This window comes from Mesoplodon densirostris, chromosome 7 (assembly GCF_025265405.1).
Source record: "Mesoplodon densirostris isolate mMesDen1 chromosome 7, mMesDen1 primary haplotype, whole genome shotgun sequence".
Taxonomy (NCBI): domain Eukaryota; kingdom Metazoa; phylum Chordata; class Mammalia; order Artiodactyla; family Ziphiidae; genus Mesoplodon; species Mesoplodon densirostris.
In genome coordinates this window covers 117368721-117392366 of record NC_082667.1, presented here as the reverse complement: position 1 = coordinate 117392366, position 23646 = coordinate 117368721, and the positions used below count along the sequence as shown (strand labels likewise).

The 23646-nt window shown below is 42.1% G+C and overlaps 1 protein-coding gene across 1 annotated transcript; it reads right to left on the bottom strand.

The window, feature by feature from the left end:
* Positions 1-41: 41 nt before the first annotated feature.
* Positions 42-22463, bottom strand: STT3A (STT3 oligosaccharyltransferase complex catalytic subunit A). The gene is made up of 18 exons (XM_060103121.1): positions 22381-22463; positions 20150-20276; positions 19316-19376; positions 16688-16809; positions 16163-16308; positions 14878-14968; positions 13471-13577; positions 12382-12546; positions 10940-11120; positions 9989-10144; positions 8937-9028; positions 8091-8246; positions 7637-7825; positions 6605-6721; positions 6385-6487; positions 2275-2463; positions 1160-1275; positions 42-613 (listed from the first exon to the last, which is right to left on the bottom strand). Exons 2-18 carry the CDS (start codon positions 20235-20237, stop codon positions 575-577), a joined length of 2118 nt encoding a protein of 705 aa, XP_059959104.1. The 5' UTR covers positions 20238-20276; positions 22381-22463; the 3' UTR covers positions 42-574.
* Between the last annotated feature and the right edge of the window lie 1183 nt (positions 22464-23646).

Below are 23646 nucleotides of genomic sequence, written 5' to 3'. Positions count from 1 at the left end.
GGCAATGCAGCTGCCTTTCCTGCCCAGAAACGGCACACCTCTGGTCCCACAAACTTTTATTCATTCAGTAAAAGCTTACTGAGCACCCACTATGTGCAAGGCATTGTGCTAGGTACTGCAGTTTTTGAAATGACAAAATTGTTTGTATATGTAGGATCTGAGCTAGTCCTTGACAGCTCTCCTGATTTGAGAGAGAAAGACAGAATGCCCCTCTGTGGCTCATTTAGGGAGCTAAGAGCACAGATGAGGTTTGTTTTCTGTCCTTCTATCAGCCCAGCACAAACTTTAGGCTTCCTCAAATCAGTCATAAGTCAAAACAAATAAGGCACATTTTTTAAAAAATTCCCCCCTTTAATTGACCAAAGTAAAGCCATGACATTTCATTTGGTAACCTGCTCAGAATTATAAAGATCATTCCATTTGGCTCAGCCCATACTGCCCAGGACAAAACCTCCAGACAATTCTAATCTCATCGCGCTCTGTTCTTATAAACTGCATATTTTTAAACCATCTTCAGCGCCCTAAATGTGACACACTCAGTGCGAAGCAGATCAGAGCCGAACGGACGTAACATTTATGTCCTTGACAAGCCTCGATTATCCAGGTCCTTCACCTGCAACAGAAAGGTATCAGTTTAATATTTACAATCATCAGGTCAACATGGGAGAGCTTCTCTACTGAGCTGGGTTCACCCAGATGGGGACAGATTACGTTGGATTATGCTGCCTGGTTTGGCTCTGGTGTGGGACTAGCTACTCTTCCAAATACAGCAAGAGTTCTCAACCTTTTCTTACGTAAGAGATATAACACACTTCTATGTGACTCTCTATGCCACAAGTTCTTCAGCGGGAGAGAAGAAAATGTAGTTCGAAAACACACACACACTCTCCTTCTCTCCCTCTCTCCCCCCACCGCCCCAAGACTGACAATCACTAAAACAGATCAAGTCTGGCTCCAACTGGAAAAATATCACTGTAACCACTTCCAGGATGACAGAAGACTGGAGTGTCTACTTTCTAAGAACAATCTAAAATAAAAATAGAAAAATTCTAAGTGAGTCACAAGCTACTTTTTCAACATTAGAAATATCCTTATTTTATAAACATGTGGCCCCGTTTTTAAGCACCAGAGCTGCTTTCTCAGTGTTACATCTGCTCACCTTGTATATCCTGACCAGCCAGTGTTCTGTGGTATATGCTTCCTCCAGGACATCAAGCTCAAAGTCTTTATTCCCAATCTCAGCATTCCGAACACGGTCATAGCCTAGTGGACGCTCTAGAAAGTGACAAAAATGGAGACACACAGCTTTCTACAGTGCTGATTTCCTACAGAAATACTAAGTCAACTTGATTAATCATCCCACTGGAATGTTATTCCCTAGCATGCAGTTTGTTTAGAGAGTAGGGCCTGCAGAAAACGACATCAGTTAGTAAGGGCAAATCAAGTGTTACCCTAACTCACGTCCTCTCCGAGATGATGCTTGGCAGAGTGTATGGAGGTCATCTCTTCTAAGAGACAGAGGGCTGACTTCCAAGCACCTCTGTTCCTGAGGATTACCACCCACGGCCTCTGTGATACACTAGCAACCCTTCTGAACCTATCAGATGTCACAGGCCTGCATCTAATTCAAAAATAGTCCAAACTGCAGAACTAAGAAAGGAAAGAAGTCAGAAAGAATGACTTAATCAAATTACTTTCGATTTATCTGAAGAAATGTAAAGTCCTTTATCTCACTCTATCCCCTTTCACATTCCTTTCTCCACTGAGAGGCAATAAAAAGTAATGGGCAAAAGCACAAAAGCTAGAGCCAGACTGCCTGAGTTTAACCTGACTCTGCACTAGTTATGTGCCTTTGGGCAGTTAAGGAACCTACTTGTACCTCAATTTCCTCATATATAAAATGGGAATAATATTAGTATCAACCTTTTGGATTGTTGTAAGGATTAAATGAATTAGTAGATATAGAGCACTTAAAGCAGTGCCTGGCATATAAAAAACACTGTATGGGGCTTCCCTGGTGGCGCAGTGGTTGACAGTCCGCCTGCCGATGCAGGGGACGTGGGTTCGTGCCCTGGTCCGGGAAGATCCCACATGCCGCAGAGCGGCTGGGCCCGTGAGCCATGGCCGCTGAGCCTGCGCGTCCGGAGCCTGTGCTCCACAACGGGAGAGGCCACAACAGTGAGAGGCCCGCGTACCGCAAAAAAAAAAAAAACACTGTACGTGTTAGCTATTACTGTCGTTACGTTGTTATTAACACTATCAGGAATCACTCACTGGCTTCCGTGTAGACCTGTCCAAAGCGGTAGTAACACATCTTGTACATGAGGCAATTGAGCAGCACTGGAGAACCCTCACGGTCCACACGGAATTCCCCAGTTGGAGTATAATAATCGTGTTCCTTGATATGTTTGCCTGTATCTGTGCTCCCTCCAATCCGGACCATCCACAGAAATTTGTTGATGTCTAGAAAAAAAAGAAAAAGAAAAAACTGCTGTTATCACAAAGGTTGCTGGAGCTAAATCACCTAATGAAAGGTCACTATGGCTAAGGAAATTCCCCCAAATACTTTTCTAACGGAGTATAGTACCATTTAACTCTAAGTTATAAAAATAACAAAGCTAATGTATGGTCAAAACTTTTTTCCTCAAAATATACAGCTTTTCCTATAGACTTTCCTGTAGACTCCTAAAATCCTATACTATTGGCCCAGACTTAAGTCATAACTGAAGTTAGTCCTAGGTATTAGCTAGGGCTAAGCTGTCCAATATACTAACTATTAGCCACATGTAGCTGCTGACACTTGATATGTGGCTAGTCCAAATTAAGATGTGCTGGGCCTCCCTGGTGGCGCAGTGGTTGAGAGTCCGCCTGCCGATGCAGGGGACACGGGTTCGTGCCCCGATCCCGGAGGATCCCACATGCCGCGGAGCGGCTGGGCCCGCGAGCCATGGCCGCGGGGCCTGTGTGTCCGGAGCCTGTGCTCCGCAACGGGAGAGGCCACAGCAGTGAGAGGCCCGCGTACAGCAAAAAAAAAAAAAAAAAAAAAAAAAAAAAACAAATTAAGATGTGCTGTAAGTATAAAATACATGCTGGATTTCTAAGACTTAGTCCAAAATAAAACAAAAAAAAGTGGGTAAAATATTTTGGTTACACATTAATGTTTTAGATATATTCAGTTTAATAAAATTATTAAATTCACTTTCCCTGTTTCTCTTTACTTATTTTGATACAGCTAATAGAAAAAAAAATTTTTTTAATAAATTTATTTATTTTATTTATTTATCTTTGGCTATGTTGGGTCTTCGTTGCTGCGTGTGGGCTTTTCTCTAGTTGCGAAGACCGGGGGCTACTCTTCCTTGCGACGCGTGGGCTTCTCGTTGCGGTGTCTTCTCTTGTTGCGGAGCACGGGCTCTAGGCATGTGGGCTTCAGTAGTTGTGGCACATGGGCTCAGAAGTTGTGGCTCGTGGGCTCTAGAGCACAGGCTCAGTAGTTGTGGCACATGGGCTTAGTTACTCCACAGGATGTGGGATCTTCCCAGACTACAGCTCGAACCCCTGTCCCCTGCATTGGCAGGCGGATTCTTAACCACTGCGCCACCACGGAAGCCCCGCTAATAGAAAATCTTAAATGACATACGTGGATCCCACATGTCATTGGACAGGAATGACCTAGGGAGTAGCAGCTTTACCAAAAAGGTAGAGAAGAGAGAATGTGCTCCCTCTTGACCTACAGTTGCAAAGTTACAAACTTCTAAAGCACATGTATGAGAAGTCAACATTTCTATGTCAAACACACTACCAGGCTCCATAAATACTGATAGCACCATCAACTCAGGTTATCTCTTAGAATATGTCACTCCCTGTACCTCCCCGAAAGGCTTTAGGGAAATAGACGATTAGTATAAGGTGAATCATTGATCCATAAGAGAAGATTCCTACTGCCCTACTAAAAAGGGTTCCAGGGAATATCACAGTGGTGAAGAACACAGACTCTGGATCTGGACTCTGGATAAACTGCCTGGGTTTGAATTCCCACACTGCCAATTCTAGGTGGGTAACCCTGAACAAGTTACTGAACCTCTCTGTGCTTCAGTTTCCTCATATGTCGAATTAGAAAAATGAGAGTATCTGCAACGATAGGGCTGCTACAACATTATAAGTAAGAGCATGTTACCTTACATAATGTTTGTCACATAGTAAGTATTCAAGAAATAATATTATTATCCTCATGGAATGTCTGCAATCGTACCTCCATCTTTCAAATGGAAAACCTGAAGCACAGAGACTTGCCTAGACCACACAACCAGAAATAGGACCAAAAATAAAACCCCAGAGCATCAACTCAACTATCTTAGAGTACTGATTTTATAGCTCCCTGGCAGGTATGTCTGAAGCAAAAAGCTGACAAGCTTTGAGAATAGAAGAGTGCACAGCAAAAGAAATGATCAACAAAATGAAAAGGCAACCTATGGAATGGGAGAAAATATCTGTAAACCATATATCAAATAAGAGGTTAATATCTAAAATATATAAGGAACTCATACAACTCAATAGCAAAAAAAAAAACCCAAATAATCCAATTAAAAATGGGCAAAAGACCTGAAAAGACATTTTTCCAAAGAAGAGATTCAAATGGCCAACAGGTACATGAATGAAAAGGTGCTCAACATCACTAATCATTAAGGAAACACAAAACTACAATGAGGCATCACCTCATACCTGCTAGAATGGCTCTCGTCAAAAAGACAAAAGACATGCTGGTAAGGATATTAAGAAAAGGGAATACTTGTGCACTGCTGGTGGGAATGTAAATTGGTACAGACACCACAGGAATGAGTAGGGAGGTTCCTCAAAAAATTCAAAATAGAACTACCATGTGATCCTGCAATCCCACTTCTGGGGATATATCCAGAAGAAATGAAATCAATATCCCAAAGAGATATCAGCAGTCACTGCAGCATTATTCACAATAGCCAAGACATGGAAACAACCTTAGTCTATCGACAGATGAACAGATAAAGAAAATGTGAGCTATATATACGTATCATGGAATACTAAAGATTTCAGGGAACTATCCATTTCTACCACATACGTGTGTACATTTGCATATATAAAAATACACATGCACACAAACATACATACATACATACACAAATACTTTTCTGTACTATTTGGATAAATTATTATTATTAGCAAGAAAAAAACCTATAATCACACACAACCAAATGGTGCTGAAACAATTGTTTGTGAAAGTTCAAGTCCATGGGACCACATCCCTGCTATCATCATTCTTCCTCTGCTTGTACAAGACACACCACACATAGAAACTAGTCTTATTACTTTATGCTGACACTTTACATATACTATCCAGGTGGATTTGTTAAGTCTGTCTATATCAGAAGCCAGACATAATCTAAAATCTGAACATCTCTAAGAAGCAACCACATATTCAAAGAAAATTAAGACAGAAATATGAGGTAATTATTAACTGCAGAAAACAAGTTATTCTAGGTAAGAATGTAAACATGGTGTACAGGTTGACTCAGCAGTAAGTAACATTTACTTAGTCATGATGAAAACACTTTATCTGGATTTAACCAAAAACTGATCATTAACTCTACTGAGAAGATGCAAGACAGAAAGGGGGAGGGGATCATACAAAGAACTAAATTCCTTATCTTAATAAGAAGTTGATACAGGGTATCTAAAATGATCAATCAATGAATAGCAGGATATACATATTATTTAGAAATACGTACATAAGTACTAGAAGAAATAACTGAAGGAATAATTTTCCCGGGAACTGATGTTATAAGGTAGTTTAGGGGCACAGGACTACCATTTTTTATTATAAACCTTCAGAAGTATTTAACATTTTAAAATATAAACAGGTATTGCTTTAACTTTTTTAAGTTTTTTTTAAGGCAGAGAATTATATTTGGATGATTCTTCTAAACATACGATTTTGCTAATAATCATAGGGAACATGGTTAACATATGCCATATAAATATATATATATAAAACATTTTAAGTTGGCAGATGATTCTATGGCTTAAACCCACTAAAAAATGTTAATTCTAAAGCTCATTTTCAGAAGCCTTATATTCTCTATTTTTCACTGGTTGTGGAACTACTCCTAGGTCTTTAGACAATTATAGCATGCCATACCTACATGAGAAGAATTCTTTATATCTACTTCCTACCTGTTGCAAAAAAAAAAAAAAAAAAATCAAAATAACCAAACCTCAAGTTGCAAATACTCAGAAACTTCCCCAACTAAGAAAATACATTAAGATATTGGTAAAAGGATAGAAAAATAGGAGATTCATCTAGTTTTCTTAGAATCTATGCCTTGTAGCTAGAAATAGAATCAAGTACATTACCATCAGAGGAATACCCAGTAAGTCCTCCAAAAATGACCAGCACATAGCTAACATCAAGCTCCCTCATGATCTCATAGGCTTTTTCTTCTGTGGATGCCATTGCCTAGAAAAACACACACACGTTTCTCAGCGCAAAATTCCAGGCCATATGATCCCTCATGGAGAAGTATTTCCCACTAGACCCCGTGCATCAAACACTCAAATGACCCCTTCACCTTACCTGCCCTACTCGAGAAATATGGGTATTATTCCATGTGTTGTTATCCACTAAAATAGTCCGATTCGCCATAGCTGTAATCTGGTAGCCATAATCCCACCATGACATGACCTTCGCATCCTGAAAGAAGAATGGGAGATGGAAATAACAAGCTTCTCACTGCCTCCAAAATCAAATACAAGAGGGGTGGACGGGCATCTGACAGGAAGTGAGATATTGCTAATTAATCAGTTTCTTCACAGAATAACATATGCCCAACAAGAAAATACATCTTGGTACCTGGTCCTACATTTACATACAATCATGAAATCTAAACACAAATTATACAACACAACATTGCCAATACTTTCATCTCAGATCATCTTACACAAACAAGCATAATGGTGCGGGAGGTGTAGTGGGCTGTGCAGTATTTCCAAATATACAGCCTGGTGTCATCAGATAACCGTATTAAATAAATGACCAAAAACAAAGTCACAATAATCAGTTACTAAAAAGAAGGGGGTGGGGGAGGGGGAACAAATCACAGGATAAGACGAAAAAGGATTAAGCAATTCTTATAAGAATCTAACTCAGAAGTGCCATGCCCAGTAGCTATTGGAAAGAAAATCACTTCAGATTCTCAAATGGTATAATCCAAAATGTTAAAAGTGGTTATCATTAGGTGATCCTTTATGGAAAATTTGTCTCCTTTTTCTTTGCTTTGCTTCTATTTTCCGATTTTTCTACAATAAACATGCATTATTTATTAACTATTTTTCTTCTTTTATAATTGGGATGGCCTACCTCAGGATAAAATCACCATGCTGTCAATACAAGTGTCCAAGCAGAGTGCAGATAATTACCAGTAAAGGTCGCTTACAGAAAAAATCCTGAATTCAATGGAGGTTGACCTTTAAGGCTCATTCAACACCAGGTTCGACAGTTCCAATTCCTCCAAGCTTTCCACCCATCTAAAAGCTATTTGATTCACTATAACATCAAATGTCTCTCCCTTCCTCCTACCGCACAATCCCACGCCTCCCAAATCTTCACCTCTGGAGTATTGTGACGAAGCCAATAGTATGCTTCTCGGAAGTCATCAAAAATGATCCGACTACCATCCCCACCACGAGCAGACAGCACAATGGACGGAGAAGAGTAGGCCTCGCTGGTCACCCAGGTTGAATGAAAGGTGTAGGTGATGAGGAAGAAAGCCATGACGAGTATCATGCCACTGGCCACCTAGACAAGGAAGAAGAACTGTGTTGTAAACCAAATTAAATGTACGTCACACGGAACAGCTTCTTCCACACGGTCAGTAATACAGATGAGATGACGCGGAATAAACTGGAGGCTGTATGAGTTCACTCCGACCGTGTGACAGCGCCCTACTTTACTCCCCCTCACTCACACCAACAAACAAAATACCAATGCAGACACACACACACACACACAGACACACACACACGGTTCCCCAAGCCAGTTCTTTGCGTTGCTTAATTCTCACTTCATTCTTAATAGGGTAGGTAGAATCCTGTTGTTTCTTGTTCTTCTTGTCTGGTCGACTTATGTCCAAATTCTTCATGTAAGTGGACAGCACCTGAGAGACGCCAATGCCAGAAAGAATGCACATAACAGGCGCCAACACTAGCATCAGACGCACCTGAAACAAACAGGAAAAAGCAAGGTCACCATCAGTGTTTTACAAGGTACAGATTTCAACCTATGAGGAGATGATGACATCAATTTAGGGGTTTTCAACAAACATGATTTGTCAGTGGAAGGGAACAAAATAGAAGAGAAAATGCTGGATACATCTATCGTAGAATATATATTTTTTTAAAGTTTGTTTTTCAGGTCCACATGTATACGTGTATACCCTGAGCAATGATATGACATAAAATGTATTTCTTAACTGTGGTTTGGGATCAAAAAAGTGTGAGAAGCACTGACTTAACTGCAATATATAAACTCTCTTCTCTCTTTTAACAACCTAGCACTCAGAACCCAGGCCTTTAAGAAAAAAACATCATCTCCCTTTTTAAGACACCAGAAAGAGAGGGGAAAGAACCCGCCCAGGGTCAATTTCTTCAAGAAGTGACAAAGCGCCTCTCCCTAACATGAGGGCTATGAATCCAAGGAAGGTGGGCCCCACAATCAGAATGTATGAGTGCCCCATACATTCCTGGGAAGGATCAACAACAGTGAGCAGCTTTACCACGCAGCCCCTCAAGCGCTCAGAGGGAAGCCCCTGCACAGCATCAATACTGAACCTGCCATGCAGGGGGACAAAGAAAACCCTCAGAGCTAGGGGTGGAAAGGTTCGCTAAGACTGCGGGCATTCATTCCTCACCATCACAGCTGAAAAGTACATGCTGGTCACACCATACATGATGATGAAAATCCGGGCATCAGACAGGTTGCTAAAGCAGTAATAAAGACCAACTACAAAAGTAAAAGTAAAAAGAAGTGAAAAGCTGAAAAAACAATCATAGATACATGCAAAGATGTTACTACGGCACTCTTTAAAACAGCAAAAAATCTGAAACCACATAAATGTCCAACATTAAGGATGGAGTTAATTACAGAATATTTATAAAATAGAATAAAATACATCAATTAAAGTACTGCTGTGGAAGTTTATGGACCATATGCCTTCCTCTTTACACACCTCTGTACTTAAAAAACTAACAAATGATATATCTTAAATATTATTTCTCTAAAGTAATACTAAATAACAAATTATCATGATTATGAAGTTTTAAAAGTCAGAGGAAAAACTATCATCTGACTTCTAATCAATAAATAAATGGATGAATATACATCAAAACGTTAACAGTAGCAACAGGTGTGTGGTGAGAACTCCTGAAATTTTACTTTTTTAAATATTTGTCTATATTTTTACAAATGACAACTTACTTTCATAATAAGAAAAAAAAAGTTATTTTAATAAAAAGCAAAGTAAAGTCTCTACCACTGGTAAATTCTAAGACATATCTGAATTGGCCAAAAGATAAGTTAGATGAAGAGGTTTTACAGTCAGCTATGCCTATTCTCAAAATTCAATACTGCCAAGAAGACAAATGGGGAGGAGTCAGGGATGAGGGGTGGGGTATGCTAGAAGCACTCAAAAACCCTGAACTAGGGCTGAACTGTAACTTATGATACAAATGAACAGAAAACTGTGAGACTCTGAACTTGCCAGTATCTGAAATTGTTCAACTTCTGACTTCTACTCTGCTTCAAATATTAGAAAAAATGTGTTTAGCCATCCTCTGTACTGCATAGGTAAACAGGCAAAAAACAAAAACAACAGCAAAAGCACAAGGATGAGGGTATTTTACTTATTTTGAATCAAATGATGATTCTTAGAAAGAAAACCACTTCAGAACAAGGCAGACAGACCTGGAAACATGAAGACGAGAAGCTGCAGGTCAAAATAGTACGAGGACCAGGTCGTAGGCTGATGCTCAGACACAGAGGCGATGATGGGGATGTTGTTCTTAGCATAAGAAGGATCCAGCAGTGAGTAGAAACGCCCTGTCCAGGGAGATATTTTTCCTGGAAGCAAAGAGGCAACAAATATTTCACAATTACTTCTGAAACAAAATAACATGTGATTCTAACTAATCACAACTTTCCATTTTAATGAGCTTCTCTGAGACAGAGGAGGACTAGGTTTTTGTTTAAATGCCACCAATACTTTGAGAATTTCACTCCTTCCTTTCTGTCAAACTTGAGAGTACTTTTGTCAGCACAGTCAGTAGAATAAAGTCAGGTTATATATAAACTCAGAGAGAAGGGAGGCAGAGATACTTCCTAGAAGGGTTTTAGGACAAATCTGGTCAAACCAAGGCCAATGCTATAAGCTAAGTCGCTCAGTCCTCCAGTGCTGCTCTGAATACACACAGTCTTGGGCAAAATCAAATCAGACTATGAGAAGTGTACATGAGGAAGATGAAGAGAGGAGGAAAACGTGGCATGCTACCCAAACTAAACAGTCACAGTTCTGTCATATGGGATTAGATGAGGCCACACTGTAGGGCAAAAGCAATGTTAGGATTTCTCCCACCCTACACACACACACACACACACACAGAGGAGAAAGATCAGCATGGTAAAATACAGTCCTGTCACCAAGTGTAGAGCTGATCTGACATGATTTTCTTTCTATGCTGAATCCAGACACTGGCTGACAAGAGGACTGAATGTGCAGAAGTTGGACTTTATATGCTTGAAATTAAGAGAAATAGGAGGAAAAGAATGAATCCTTCTGTGGCCAGGAAATAACCCATATTTTTGGAGTTTATTCTATGTTCATACCCATTTACACTTAATAGTAAAAGCCTTCCCTACCTGTCAGCATGAGGAGAGCTCCCACGGTGAGAAGGACAAAGCCTACCAGGGAGATGACACTTCGGAAGAGAACTTCAAATTGCTGTGGATTCAACTTGCTGCGTAGATAATCCACAAAGGCATGGATCTGGCAGAGACCAAAGACCCCAAAGGCTGCCATGTGCTCTGATGAAAGGACGGGCTGTCGGTGAAAGCATATGAGACTGTTAGGAAAAGAATGGGTCCAGCCTGGACCTGAATTATCTGACCAACTTCAGACCAAAGGGTCCAATGAGTTCTAAGGCCACCAAGGAATTAGGACCGATCTAGAGGAGGGTCTAATTCACCTGCCTCATTTTCCAAAGAATATTTTGAGTCCCCCAAAGTGTACCACACTCTGTCATTATCACATCTCTGGCCTTTGCTCAGGCTATTTCTTGAGCCTCGATTGCAATTCTCACTTTCCCAAAAATTTGCATTCACGGCAATTCTGATCATTCAAGGCCCAATGCAAATACCATTTCCTCCTAATCTACCAAACTGAAATCCATCGCCCTCCTCTATACTCCACACACTTTAGATCTCTTCCAAAACTTAGACCAATGGTCTCAAACTCCACCAGGCATCGTAATCATGGCAGGGGACAGGAAGCGGGGGGGCGTTTAGACAGACTGCTGAGCCCCACCGCCAGAGTTTCTGATTCAGTAGATCTGTGGCAGGTCCCCAGAATTTGCATTTCTAATGAGTTCCCAGATGCTGCTGACCTGCTGGTCCAGGAGCTACATTTCTAGAACGACTAGACCACAGATTAGTGGTTCTAGAAGCAGGTGCTTCTTTCCCAACAAGACGGTGACTTCCTTAAGGACCAGAACCACATTTTTACTTTTAACATTTCCCAGGTATTAGCAAATTGCATACAGAGGGTGATCAGTAAAGAAAAGCTTGCTGACCTGAATAAGGGTTCCACTTTCATAAAAATTTTACATGAGAAATCACACATACCACGTTATTCTCTGACTTAACAGCTGTCTCTTAACCCTGTGGGGTAATGTGGTTAAAAGGTTCAGGCTTTGCTTGCTAAAGAACTTTCACTTAGGCCCGATTAAGAAGTTCAGGGGTCATTACTATTAAATGGAGTCATTCGCATTAAAAAGGACTGAAAAAGATAACTGTGATCACTCACATTAACTCAGCTCATCCAAAATATCCCTCCTCCTCCCATAAACCTAAGCCAAGTTAGGAGTCATTAAATTCAAACTTCATGAACAAATATTAACACACTCCAGGAGGCAGACTTTAATGACCAATGACTCTGTTGCTTCAGTTAACAGAAGCAGTGTTAGCAAAGTCAGACCTGTGAATAACTTTCACTATCCTCACCAGAATCCAAGATAAATCAATTTAGTTGGAGCTGCTTACAAAAAGTGGAAGAAGCTAAAAACCCCACTCAGTCTAGGGCTCACCTGGAAACCCACAAAGGAGATCTGCATGGAAAGAATGGTGCCCAGGCAGTAAACAGTACAGTAGGCCACATAGATCCGGTGGGAGAAACGTCCTGTGAGCATCAGCACCAGTACATGAAGCGGGATCAAGTTGATCAAGAACACATAACCTCCCCATGAAGAGACCTAGGACAGGATAAAAAAGAAAAGTTCGTCTGAGCACTCCTCCTTGGATCACCACCACTGTACCTTAGGATGTTACCTGTGACCATTTTTTTTGGGGGGGGGCGGTACGCAGGCCTCTCACTGTTGCGGCCTCACCCATTGCAGAGCACAGGCTCCGGACGCACAGGCTCAGCGGCCATGGCTCACGGGCCCAGCCGCTCCGCGGCACGCAGGATCCTCCCGGACCGGGGCACGAACCCACGTCCCCTGCATCAGCAGGAGGACTCCCAACCACTGCACCACCAGGGAAGCCCTACCTGTGACCTTTTTAAAGAACATCTCTTTACAGTAACCAAAAACTTTATTTACACCAAGTGGTTTAAAGAGTTTAAATAATTGACTTCTTTAACTAGGAAAATCAAATTAACACCCATTACTGTAACTCAATCCTCTGTTTGCTATGGCTCCTGCCATCACGATCACAAAACGAGAGGCCCCCAACTCTCAGCATTAATCTGGATACACCCTACGGTAAGGTCACACAGAGGATTTAGGGATTCAAGGGAAACGTGAGCAAGTGGAAGCAGTTAAGGAAAGAAGTCTCGGTGTTTACAAGATTGAACAGAAAAAAATATACGTCAGGAAAGGAAAAATTTAAGGGGAACACACCAGAAAAGAGAGTTGGCCAACCAATATATACCCATAGGAAATATAGTATCTGGAAACCTTTAAAAATTAAAAAAATTATCTCTATCTTGCTATTATACAACAGATATCCCTGCCTGTCTTGGATTAGGCTTTGTATGGACACAAGAGACTATATAAAGACTTTTAGCCTCTAGTTCATGGTCTCAAAGCCCAAGAGCTACTTCCAATTTATATCAGTTGATCCCAATAGGTATTCAGACACAGAGAGACTCCTGAAAGTAGGGAGTGAAGAGTTACCATGTAGAAATAAGCAAGGGCACACTTGGCTGCCCAATAGATGGAACCAGTCTTCACTGCTTTGATCCACATGTAGTAGGTGAGTAGCATGCAGAAGATGGCAATCCCTGCAGAAAGAACACAAAACTTCAGTAAAAGGCCATGCTGGAAGAGTATTTAATACTGTTCTGGAACAAACTACCTGGATTCGTATCTCAGACCTACTACCCATTAACAATGTAATTACTCTACCTCCCTTTGTCTCAGTTTCCTGTAAAAAGAGTCCACAATAGTATCTACTTCATAAAACTATTGTGAAGACAAATTTAACTATTGCATGTAAAGCACTTAGAACAGTATCTAGCATGCAGCAAGCTCTCAGTAAGTATTAGTCATTATTACTACTATTCTTTCCAGGCACTAAATTCCCTGCTGTTTCAGTCCTAAAGATATCCCGTACTATCACGCACCAGCCTGCCTCTACAGCTTACCACAAGCTGGTCCGTATTCCCTGACTGCCTCTCTCCTTAGTATCTGCCTAACGAAGTTCCAACTTCAGGGCCCAGTTCAAATACAACTACTTCCAAAAAGCCTTCCGTGATCCCCAAATCTGAATGAATCTCTCCTCTCACCACGTTCCCAAAGTACTCTGTTCACCCTTCTCTCATGGCCCATAATACTATCTGCCCATTATTATTTATTTTTATAGTCTACATTAATCTGTGTTAATAGATTATGGGCCATTATATCCCTATAGTTCCTTAATTATAAGCCAATACTCCTATTCATTAACTATCTTTATAGCACCTAACACTGTTTTACCAATCACATTCAATAAATACAGGTTGAATTGGAAATAAGTCAATAAAAGTCACTATAGTTTTAAGAATATCCATTCCTCTCATCTAGGAAAATGAAGCAAATGATTACAATGTTAAAACAATAGTACCAACCAATACTAAAACTTAACTCTACTTTTAGGAGTACAGAGATGAGCCAAAGGCCTTATATAAGGAAATTACCAGCTACCTTTCTAGAGGAAATGACAGAGAGAGAATATAAACTTGTCTGAGGTCTCTTCCTGTCCTTTTTTTTTTTTTTTTTTTTTTTTTGGATGTGGACTGTTTTTAAAGTCTCTATTGAATCTGTTACAGTATTGCTTCTGTTTTGTTTTGCTCCCCTGGCCAAGAGGCCTGTGGGATCCTAGCTCCCCGACCAGGGATCAAAACCACACCCCCTGCACTGGAAGGCAAAGTCTCAACCACTGGACCCCCAGGGAAGTCCCTTCCTGCCCATTTCTAATCTTCTCAGCCAGACACCGTTTTTGCTATCACTAAACAACAGATTTGAACCCAGATTCTACTGCACTTCATGAAGCTCTACTGGATAATGAGGTGAACAGATCCTCTTCAGCACTTCAAGTCTTACCTTCATTATCATAGGAGCCAGCCACAGATCGGGAGATATAGCCAGGAACTACAGCAATCATGGCTGCAGCAAGAAGTCCAGCTCCTGCATCCTGTAAGACAAGAGGGGTAACAGGAAGTTAACACCAATACATCTATGAAAAAGAGAGGATCCACTAGTCCATTCTGCTGACAATGGGCCCAGAGAACAGTCTGACACTTTCCACAGTAGATGTGATGCTAGAAATGCTAGAAATGTTCGCAGCACAAGAAAGCTACATACTTCACAACCAATTCCCCGCGACGATGGCAAGTCTGAAACTGAGTACACACATGCTAAGAACAGACAAATCATGTTAGCTGTCAGATGCTGTCCCTGAATGGGCTGTTTGGCTGGAGTATCCCCAGACTTATGAGTCCCTACCCGTAACAATATCTGCACACCACAGGAACACCAGTCACCCCTCTACAAGCTATTCAAGGACAATCAAAGGAAGACCATATGTATTTGAGCTAAAAAGCCGACAAAGACAGGTGACAATCTCTCTGGACTAAAGATGCCAGGAGCTTAGATAATAAAGCTGGAATATTCCTAGGCAATCTGTGAACTCAGGAGAGAGGAACAACAAAGTATAAACCACACTCCAAAAAAGGAAGGACTTGTCTGTTCGTAAGAGTCAAATTTGGAACAAGGGCAGCAAGGAGAAGGATGAAAACGTTTCCAAATTAAACTCAAGTTTCCCAAGCCCTCCCACTAGTTTATCACCTCTAAGGTAACTCCCTGACACCATAGCCACAAACTAAGAATAGCATCCGAGGAGCCAGGGTCAGCAATGCAGAAACCTAGAAGAAGAGAGTCAGTATTATGGAGTCTACTACAAAAGCCAAGTGCTTTAAGAATTTTTAAATAAACATTTGAAAAAAAAATTAACAAATAATTGCTAACTGTCCATTTCCAGTAGGAAGAACTAACCACTTCGGAACGCTTCTTGTAGTTATTTTTCCTCTCCCTTAGATTGTGAGGTAATTCAAAATCTAAACCTCATTTTAAATATTTTTTTCCCATATGTAGCAATTTATATTTGACCTCCATATGTTCTCTTATAAGAATAAACAGTTGCTAATGATAAGAAATCACACATTCTAGGGAGGGGCTGGGGTAAACTCAGTAATTCGGCTCAGCAAAAGCTGTCTTTAGCCTCTGGCTCTCTGCCCTTCTAAGGCTCTCAGTCCCCCACCCTTTAGCATCAACTTGAGAGGTTCAACAACATTCATTCCCAAGCCTCCTGTCACCCCAAATCCTTCACCTTGAGCTCTTTGGTAAGGTGGTACGTGACGATGGTGGTGAAGGAAGAGAAGAGAGGGGCCAGGAACACACAGACATTCCGAATGTCGATGGTGATGTGGAAAAAATGGAGGACATGGTAGATTGCAGCAGAGGTGATCATTAAGCCTGTAACAAGAAGAAGAAAGGCCAATAGGTTATCCTAATAAGACAAAGACCTTAAGGGAAAGAGAAAGGGAAAATCCAAGTATCAATAAAGTGATAACACAGGTTTTGACAAACCACCAGAAATACTAATACAGCAACTGCAGGAGGCCTATAAATTTCTCTCCTATGGATTCAAGCAGAAGTCCAGAATTTATGAAACACTACCCATTCCCGCTCTCCCATACATGTTCTCCCTTCTATATAAGATCTACTTTTAGGAATCTGCAATCAGAGTGAAATTACAAGTGTCACAAAACGAAGATATTAGAAATAAAAGACACTGTTCCATAATATAAAAATATCTTACTGCTGTGAAGAAAAAAAATCCTGTTCCCCTCACCTGGGTAAATTGTTCCTCCAATGATTCGTCCCAAAGGGTACCAGGCCCGGTCATCAAACCAGTTATGGAATTTATAAAATCCCTCCTCAGCCAGGAACCGGGTAGTCCGATAATTAAAGTACCTTTAACGAGAAAGAAATGAACTGGGGCTCCCTCCTCTCCATACCCAAACACTTGCCTCAACTTGCAGTGACTTTGGCTCCTCAGGTTACACCACTGAGGAACTTATCACTACCCCAGTAAAAGTCAGTTTGGTACCAAAAAGTATTTCAAGCGTGAAAATCATTTTACGTCACCAGAAGCCTCCTCATTTCTAGCTCCATGCTTCTCTCAGTTAAAGCACTGCTTCTCTCATAAGGAAATGCAACCGTAGTCTAACCTTGTAAGAAAACACTCAAGAAGGATGCTTCACCAGGCTGGCATGTAGTAGGCATCAGCCCCAGTCAGAAAATTCAAGCACTCCAAAGACAGGACAGCTGAGATGTGGACACCAACAGACTTGACTCTTTTCAAGTGACAGGAACACACAGAAGAAGATTTCCATACCACAGGCAAGGAGACCAGGATAACCTGAGGTGATGAGCATCTCTAAAGATGTGGGTGTAACACCATACGCAGGATGAACATTTTTTAGTCCACTCCATAACACAAACTTCTTAATAAGTGTTTAAACTTGTAATAATTAGATCTACTCATGTGGTTATCTAAAATAGTTCTGAATGCCACCTCCATGGTAGCATAAAAATATAGACTACATAAAAAATACTTGACATAAAATGCTTACAGTTATATACGGACACAGTTCTTTAGGTCCAAGCTATGTAACCCCTTCTCTTAAATTTCTCATTTAAAAAGAAATAAAAAAGACAAAAATATATATGGAAATAATAAAAATATAAACAAATAAGTAAAGTAAAGGGAGTTGCTTAATCACTAAAGATAATCATGACTAACCATCTTTCCTGCCCACCCCTCTAACCCTATTTCCTCGTTGGTCAGTCAAGTTTTAGCAGCTGAAGTAAGTAAAGTAGCAGATGGCAGAAATTTCTATCCTTCTGGTTGTTGTTGATGAATGTTATTTTGGTAACTGTCAGGGAGACAGAAGGGATGAGAGTAGAAGGCAGTCAACGTGTGTCAGAATCATGTCCTTTACCGAACAGTAGGAGAGGCAGAGTGAGACAGAGGAAGTGCAAGTTAGTGGGAAAAGGTCTGGCCTGGGTTCACACCCTGGTCTCAGTTTCCTGCTCTGCAAAAAGAACTGTCAAATCACATGATGTGTACAGTCCCTTCCATCTCTACAACTACAGAGCAGATGCTCTTGCTTTCCCTGACCATCTCATCTCAGTGTTTGCTCATCTAGAGGGTCTGAGAAAAAGCCCTAACAGACTGGTGATCAAGAAACAAAAGGATGGGCTTCCCTGGTGGCGCAGCGGTTGAGAGTCCGCCTGCCGATGCAGGGGACGCAGGTTCATGCCCCGGTCCGGGAAGATCCCACATGCCGCGGAGCAGCTGGGCCCGTGGGCCATGGCCACTGAGCCTGCACGTCCGGAGCCTGTGCTCCGCAACAGGAGGGGCCACAACAGTGAGAGGCCAGCGTACCGCAAAAAAAAAAAAAAAAGAAGAAACGAAAGGATATAAGTTTCCTCATTCATGAGAGAGAGAAAAAAAAAAAACAGAAAAAATTGATTTGGGAGGCCCCAAAGAAAAGATCTGTATGCCTCCAAAGTGCTTGCAAATATCTACACAAAACAATACGACCAATTTGCTAATACATGCAGGTATTAAACTTGAATCAATGCTCCATAAACTGAATACGCTATTTTTAAGATATCAATGATGTTTCAAGAACCTATGATTCTCGTTCTCCAAATTTTTAATTAAGCCTTAACGTTAGGTAATATAATATAGTTACTCCAGTGTCTAGAAACAAACAAACGTAGATTCAAATCCTGGCTCCTCCACTTACTCTGTGTAACCTTGAATGGTCTCTGCCAGCCTCAGCCACATTTGTGGACAGGAGACACCACTACCTCCTCCTCGTAGGGCTACTGTAAGGATTTATAGATAATCTGTAAAACAGTTCTTGGAACAAAATGAAGCTCAGTAAATGTTGTCCACCTATGCCTCTTTTTATCTAATAAAATCTCCAATCCAACTCACAGCTTTAAATTTTCCTCAGTGTCTTACAACTTAACTGATAGGCCCCATTTCTATCATATTCACTGTTAAACAGAAAAAAGTCACAGATCTCAAGTTCATGACCTATAATTTTTCTTTTGAGCCTCAAACACACACCAGGCCCAGGCCCCTTTCCCTCAATCTGCACCATTAACTGTCTACCAAGCTGAGAAGCCAGGCTTCTCTTAGCTTAGCCAGATCTTAAGTGATAAGGCATACCAGCAACCCCTCTCTCATTTTTTAAGAGCTTGAGAGACTCGCTTGGTTTCAAATTCCAACAGAAATGTTTCAAAAGGAGACAATTATCTCCTTTGGAACACTTGAGAGTTTTCCCCCCAAAATGTATAGAAAGTCCATCCCCATCACGGAGAGCTCACTGGAACGTAAATCTGAAAACCATGAACCTAAATGCTTTCCAAAGGAAATACCAGACCAAGCAAAGGTACTCACGGATCAAATTCATGGATGACACTTTCAAATCTCAGGACAGCAAAGAGACGAGTGGAGAACGCTGCAAAAACCAGAGAACTATTATTTTAATGGTAATGTACCAGGAAAAACAATAATAGGTAGTAATATTATAGAGATAACAGTATTATCCAGCACACAAGTCACAGGAAATACAAAATGATGCTGATTAAAGTGTTTATCCATTCCTCCCACACAAAAGAAACAAAGAAGTTCGATTTCCCCTGACAATGACACCTACATTTCCACTTAAGTAGGACACATTTAACTACTTATTATCAAGGCCTATGACAACACATTCACCTACTAATATTGCACCCAATTTACATGGTCGTCTTGTATATATGTTGACCTCCCCTCCCCACAACCTTACCTCCCCAAACCTTAGTTTGAAGCAAACTAAGAGGTAAGGAAATCAAGACTTCTTATGACTCATGAAGAGCTAGAAAAACCTAAGAAAACAGAGTAAGTTCTGGAGAGATTTTCAGAAATACTAAGGCAGGCAACCACAGAAGACAAGTATCTTTTACAAAATTCAGTATCTCAGAGTCTCCGGTATCTCTTTCAGTCCTAAGAGAAAACAGAATTAGTACAGCGTGCTTCTCATTCTTTCCCAGATGATCACTAGTCCCAACTTTTATAATCCTTGTGTTTCTTTTATTTTGCTTTCACAAAATTCTACTGATTGAGAACAGTAAAAAGAACACATTACAATCTGCTGGAAAAAAACAAGGCATTTAAGAGAGCCGTTGTGGATTTTTTCAAGATTTTCTCCTTTCCATATCTGAAGAAAGAGAGGTCCACATGCACACTCACATAACACAGCAGCCATTGACAGAATTAGAAGCTTCAGAAGTGTGTCCTGCTTCTCATAGGACAACCGTAAAAATCCCAGCTTGGTCATCTTGACATCAATGGGTGGCAACAGATGACACTCAAATGGCTAAAATGGAAAAGTCAAGACCATAAGATATTAAACACCTTCAATTTACCTAATTCAGTTTCATATTTTACGGTGGTAGAGAAACACAGTAACAGGAGTAATGCACACACCAGAGAGGGTCAGAGCTAATACTAATACCCAAGCCAAGCCTGAATTATGACCAACTGACAAGTAAGTAGGCATGTCAGGTCTGTGAGTCAAGGATGAAAAGGAATGAGACTCTATCACCATAATTCTGTTTCCCAGTCCTCGCAGCTAACAAGCACATAAGCACAATTGGCAACAGTGTGGTACAACAGGAGTAAAGAAGAAACACAGAAAAAAGGGAGTTGGAGGAAGCCATGCAAAGAAAACAGGAAAGACTGGAAATAGAGAAAAGAATAATTAAATGGAGAAACAGAGCATTCAAGAAAAGGCAGGGATGTATGAAAGAAAGCAGGGAATGAGCACAGAAGTGAAAGCAGAAGGCTGAGAAATTCCTGACTGAATCAGCACAGTTTACAGTCCTAAATTTCAGCTTCAACTGACTGGCTGCAAACTTTCTGTTCCAAATCCCAGTGGGGTTGCAGGGTCAACTAGAGAGCACGACTGCTCGCTCACTAACGCAGGTACAGTCGTGCACTCAGGAAGAGAGGGAGACACACATAGATAGTGATCTTGCAATCACTTACATCACACTATAAGCACTTGTAAGCACTTGCAATCGCTTACATCACACTATAACTACTGCTCAGATCTACACCCACTTCCCATCAGCTGTCTCAAAGCATCCTGGAATTGACACTGCATTTAAGCCACTGATCCCAGAGACAGCTCATGGAACCAGACGATAATCTGGAAGGAAAAGAGAATAAAATGTTCCTACTAAAGCAAAGAAAGGTTGGGCCGGGGGAGGGGGGAATGATATTAAAATAAAATGTTGAGGGAAGCAGACTGTAGACCATTCAGAATAGTGATCACTTGGCGGACAAGATTTATCAGCACTAATTAGGAGGTTAGCTATTTCTGTTTAAGACAGCACTGCCTTCTTAAACCATAAACTGGTCAAGGGCTAAGTGACAAAGAATATGATAATAAAGAATATGCAACACTGTACAAGACTGCAGGGGAAAAAAAGGAACCCGGATCCTTCCTGATCTTTCTCCCACTATTACTAGGGGAAAGGAGCGGAAAAAATAACACTGGACAGGGTGGAAGGCATGAAGAATCATGTATTTCTAGCTCCAACTGTGGGAAGTCAAGCATCTTTTCCATAATTAACTGTCCCAGAGGGATGGTTTTACATTTAATCCTAATCCCAAAGGAAAACCTTATCTTGAAATCAAAACTAAACACCTAACTCCAGGAAGTCCCTAATCCAGCCACATCCCTCAGGTTGGTACTTGTTTTCTCCCACGTCTGAAACAGGAAAACTACCACCGCTGAGCTGATATGAGCCACACGCCTATAAGACTAAGTGGACGAAATGAGAGTACTAGAACCTCTACCTGAAAACTGAGTAAAGGAGCTGGTAATTTAGGCCAGGACCTTAAGGGAGTTTCCATACTGTGCTCTCTGGTCGTGTTCGCACACCACTAAAGCAAATAAAGGCAAAGACACTTTCCTTAAAGCACCTGGCATCTGTCCTCCACCTCGTCTGTGCCGGCAAGCTGTGGCCCCCTGTCCCACCCTGGCTCTAGTTCCGAAGACAGCAACTTGCCCACCCGCTGGCCCACACGCTTTCTCACGCTAGCCCCACCCGCCCCCACTTCTGCTCACTCCTGCGCGTCCCTCCCTCCTCCCTCCGACTCCCATCTTCATGAAATGCAACACCCCGGACACCACCCAGCGCGGGACACCCCACCGCCTCAGCATCCTGAGCGCCATCCCCTCCAGGACTAGTCCCAGGGTCCGATCTTTTCCACGCCCTCCTAGCCTAAGCGCCCGCCCCATCCTAGACGCCCCCCATCCTTCCATTCCAGGTCGTCCCCCACACGCCCCACGCCCCCTCCTCTGCAAGGCCCCAGACTCTGCCCGCGCCCACGCCCGACGCCGTTAAAGCCCCACCAGCGCCTTGGACTGCACTTGCCCCTAACCCTCAAGTTATATCCTAGGGTCTTCTCACCTGACCCGGGCTCCTCAGGAATCCGCTCGCCTCCCACTGCCATCCGTTCAGCGGCGCACCCAACCCTGGCAGCGTCGGGTCCGCCTCCCGGACCGCTCCCCATTGGTTGGCTCAGGGCCAATACGACACATGAAGAGAGCGATAGGATGATGGGACTGTCTGTCAGACTCGGAGGCGTGGACGAAGCCGCACTCCCACTTTTTAACTGGACAATACAGATATCATTTAGCAGTGGAAGGCGGGACTTCATGCAACCGCCGAGCCATGATAGGCCGGCTCGTGAGAGCGAGAGCGCGGAAAGAACACACTCGGAGAAGTTTGGTTGAGGGCCGAGCAGTGACGTGTCGGTCTGCGGGCCGCGGAGTCGCGAGCGGAAGGTGTGGCGCGTTTAGCAGTCACGTGACAGGAAGCGGAAACTACGCGAAGAAATGGGCGGAAACTACAAATCCCGAAAAGTTGTGCTGAGGTCGCTCGCCTCCGTTTCTGAGAGTTTCGTTTCTTTAAAGGTAGAAATTGATGTTGCCTAATATAAGGTTAAAGGAGAGGTGGGAAGAATTTTCTACCTATTCTCAATGAAACCTCAATCGCTTCCCGGTCCAGACCGCTACATCTTGTGCAAGATCTTGTCTGACAGTTCGCTCAAGAGCTATGTTTGACTTTGCTCCGGTAAACTGCGATGGACGAGAGCCCTGCAAATGTCACGAGGCATTTATTTCCCTTTCTTAAGCCCCTGACCTCGTGAATGAGCATGCCTAGGGCTAAAGGGGTCGTCGGGGTTCAGTGGGAAGAATCTACGCCGCGGGCTGAGTCCCCCACGGTCGCAGAGGCGGTCCTCCCAAAGCGTAGACAGGCTTCTTCCTGGAACCAGCTTGCAGCCTGGCGGTGCTTTGCTCACCCCTTTGTAAGTAACCTGCCAGTGAAAGCTGCCCTAACTGCCTCTCTTCCCCTTCTCTCCTCACACACACAAGAAACGTTGCTTGAAGGCACGGAAGGGGGCGAAGTTTCAGCAGCCAATTCCATCACCTCTCGGACACGCACTCCCACTCCCTACACATCTCAGAGAGCAACAGCCACACCGACAAAAATGGGAGCATCCGGCAACTGTTCAAATTTAGCGCCAGTGGCACTCCTTTCTCTTCGCGGTTACTCTACTGTTGAATGCAACCGACCAAACTTACTGAAAGCATATTAAATCAGTACTTCAAAATCACGTGTGGTTTTCAAATTTTACAGGACCAGGTTCACCCCAGGATGAGTCAATAGATC